General features: G+C 59.8%; 1 protein-coding gene across 1 annotated transcript in view; it reads left to right on the top strand.

The window, feature by feature from the left end:
* GUITHDRAFT_118732 (hypothetical protein) overlaps positions 1–1,306 on the top strand; it is a gene marked incomplete at both ends in the record, with an annotated part of 2,751 nt that extends 1,445 nt beyond the window's left edge. Inside the window, 4 exons of the mRNA XM_005821999.1 lie at positions 307–557; positions 605–649; positions 695–816; positions 866–1,306. Coding sequence (XP_005822056.1) covers positions 307–557; positions 605–649; positions 695–816; positions 866–1,306 — 859 coding nt within the window. The remainder of the gene's footprint in view (positions 1–306; positions 558–604; positions 650–694; positions 817–865) is intronic.
* Positions 1,307–2,404: the final 1,098 nt, after the last annotated feature.

Here is a 2,404-nt window from a genome sequence, read left to right as displayed (position 1 = left end):
CGGGTGTTGCTATCTGATCTAAGGGCCTGATTGTGTCTGATAGACTCAAGGAGGACACGGCAAAGTAGGAGGCCGACCATGGCAGCGGCAAATGGTCTCATCGTACCCCTCGTTCTCTCGCAGTGCTGAACCTCCTTCATCCAGCCGTTGAGCCCCTCCTGCCGAGGCCACTTTCCTACGGGAGTGGAGACCGTCCGAGAGGGCTGGAAGGGGCTGGGAAGCTTCCGAAGCCTCCTCCTGCTCCTTCCTCTAGCTCAGAGTCAGTACAGCCATGAGGCTCCGGTAGAATCTGACGCCTCCTGCAAGGACGCAGGGCCTGCCTGGGGACGCTGCGAGTCGAGCGTCACGGAAGAAGCCGAAACCTCCTCCTCCTGTCAACCTCCCACCTGGGAAAGGCTCGTCTCCCAACAAGCCTCCTCCTCCTCGCAAGCCTCCAGCTCCATCTGCTCCGAAGGCTCGAACGATGAGCTCTGTCACTGAAGCAGGAGAAGTAGGAGGAGAGGGAGGAGGAGGAGGAGGAGGAGGAGGAGCAGCAGCAGCAGCAGCAGGAGAACTTGGTGAATCTCTGGACCAGTTTCCTCGCGTCCCCTAATGTTGCTTGCAGCTGTTGAATCGAAACTGAACGAGACGCTGCGCGCGGTTCTCGCAGGTCGACGACGCTCGTGAAGTCATGGGGATGCTGAAGTTGCCGCAGGAGAGGAGGAGAGAAGGTTGACGCCGGGTATCATAGTCCCCCTGCATCCGCACGACAGCGACGAGCACGAGCACGAGCACGAGCACGAGCACGAGCACGAGCACGAGGAGCAGGAAGAACAGGTAGCCGTGACCGATCCCGTCTGTCTCGTGGTGCTGATTGATGATGCAGGAGGAGGGAAGAGAGGACGGGGAGGAAGAAGCCCGCAAGAGGATAGAGGAGGAGGAGGCTGCACAGAGGAGGGAGGAGGAGGACACGAACAACGCGAAGGTCGAGGAAGAAGCTCGCAGAAGAGAAGAGGAGGAGGAGACGAGGAAGGAAGACGAAAGGAGGAGGGAGGAGTCCAGGAGGAAGGAGGAAGAGGAAACCCGCCGTCGGCAACAGGAGGAGGCTCAGAGGAGGGAGGAGCAGGAGCAGGCTCGGAGGAAGGAAGAACAAGATGCTCAGAAGCAGCAGCAAGAAGGAGGAGAGGCTGACAAGCACGAGGAAGCGATGAAGGAAGCCGCACCCAAGATGAAGATCAAGAAGGTTGTCGCTCCGGGAATGAGCCTCCAAGATGAACTTGCGGTATTCATGACTGTTCTCCTCCTCTCTCCTCAATCGCCCGTCTGATCCTCCCCCTTCCCCTCCTTCCTCTCTCCCTCCTCCCCCTCCTTCTGTCCCTCCTCCTATCTTTCCTCTTCTCCCATTCTTCCCTCCTTCCTCTCTGCTTCTTCCTCTTGTGTGCTGCTGTCCTCATGTTTTGGGGAAGGCGCGGCTGAAGAAGAACTTCGTGCCTGACGGAGGAGAGAAGGAGCAGCGCGATCACGCGGCAGGTCAAGAGGAGACGAAGTTGCCAGGGGCCCCTGCTGACTTTCTTGCATCAGCTTCTCCTCCTCCTCCTCGTCCTCTACCTCAGAGCCTCTCCCCTTCCAAGATAACGGCGGTCGCGCCCCCTGCCCCTCCCGCAGCCTCTCACGCCCAACGTTCTCAACCTCCTCCTGCCATCTCGTCTGCTCCTCCCTCCCTCCCCCTCCCCCCTCTCCCCCGTTGGCGGAGGCCCCTCCTCCACCCCCCCCCTCCTCCTCCTGTCGGTGGACCCCCACGCGCTCCTCCACCTCCTGCTGCTGGCGGGGCTCCTCCCCCACCCCCTCCCCCTCCTCCTCCTTCCTACTCACCGGCAAAAAAAGCGTCACCGTCACCTTCGAAGCCGGCGGGAGGGAGCGAGGGAGGGGAGGCTGAACGAACGAAGCCTAAGCCCAAGGAGGGAGCAGGAGGATTCGACTTTCAGGACGAGCTGCGCGCGAAGCTGCAGAGGAGGATGGGAGGAGCTGAGTAGAGGAAGGGAGAGAGGAGGAGGAGAAGTGAAGGGCAGGAAGTGGAGGGAGATGCTGAGAGTTTCTCTAGGGTTCAGAGGCGAAGAGCAGGGAGCGAGACGGCGAGCAAGAGCTACAAAACTCTGAAGACGAGGACGAGACGAGAAAGGAAACGAGAAGGGGAGGGAGGGAGGGAGGGAGGAGGGATTACAAGAGCGAGGGAGTCATGAATCATGACGGGTGATGAGGAAGAGGAGGAGAGGAGGTAAGGAGGGCAGGAGGAGAGGAGGAGAGGATTATGTAATGAAGCTGTTGGTTCACTATACTTGTGCGATGATGATCGCGTGCGACGAAAGTCGGTCCTGAGATGACGCAAGTGACCCTGAGAATCAACAGACTGTCACCACCTTGCCCC

Source organism: Guillardia theta, assembly GCF_000315625.1.
Source record: "Guillardia theta CCMP2712 unplaced genomic scaffold GUITHscaffold_133, whole genome shotgun sequence".
Lineage (NCBI taxonomy): Eukaryota > Cryptophyceae > Pyrenomonadales > Geminigeraceae > Guillardia > Guillardia theta.
This window is presented reverse-complemented; position numbering and strand designations above follow the sequence as displayed.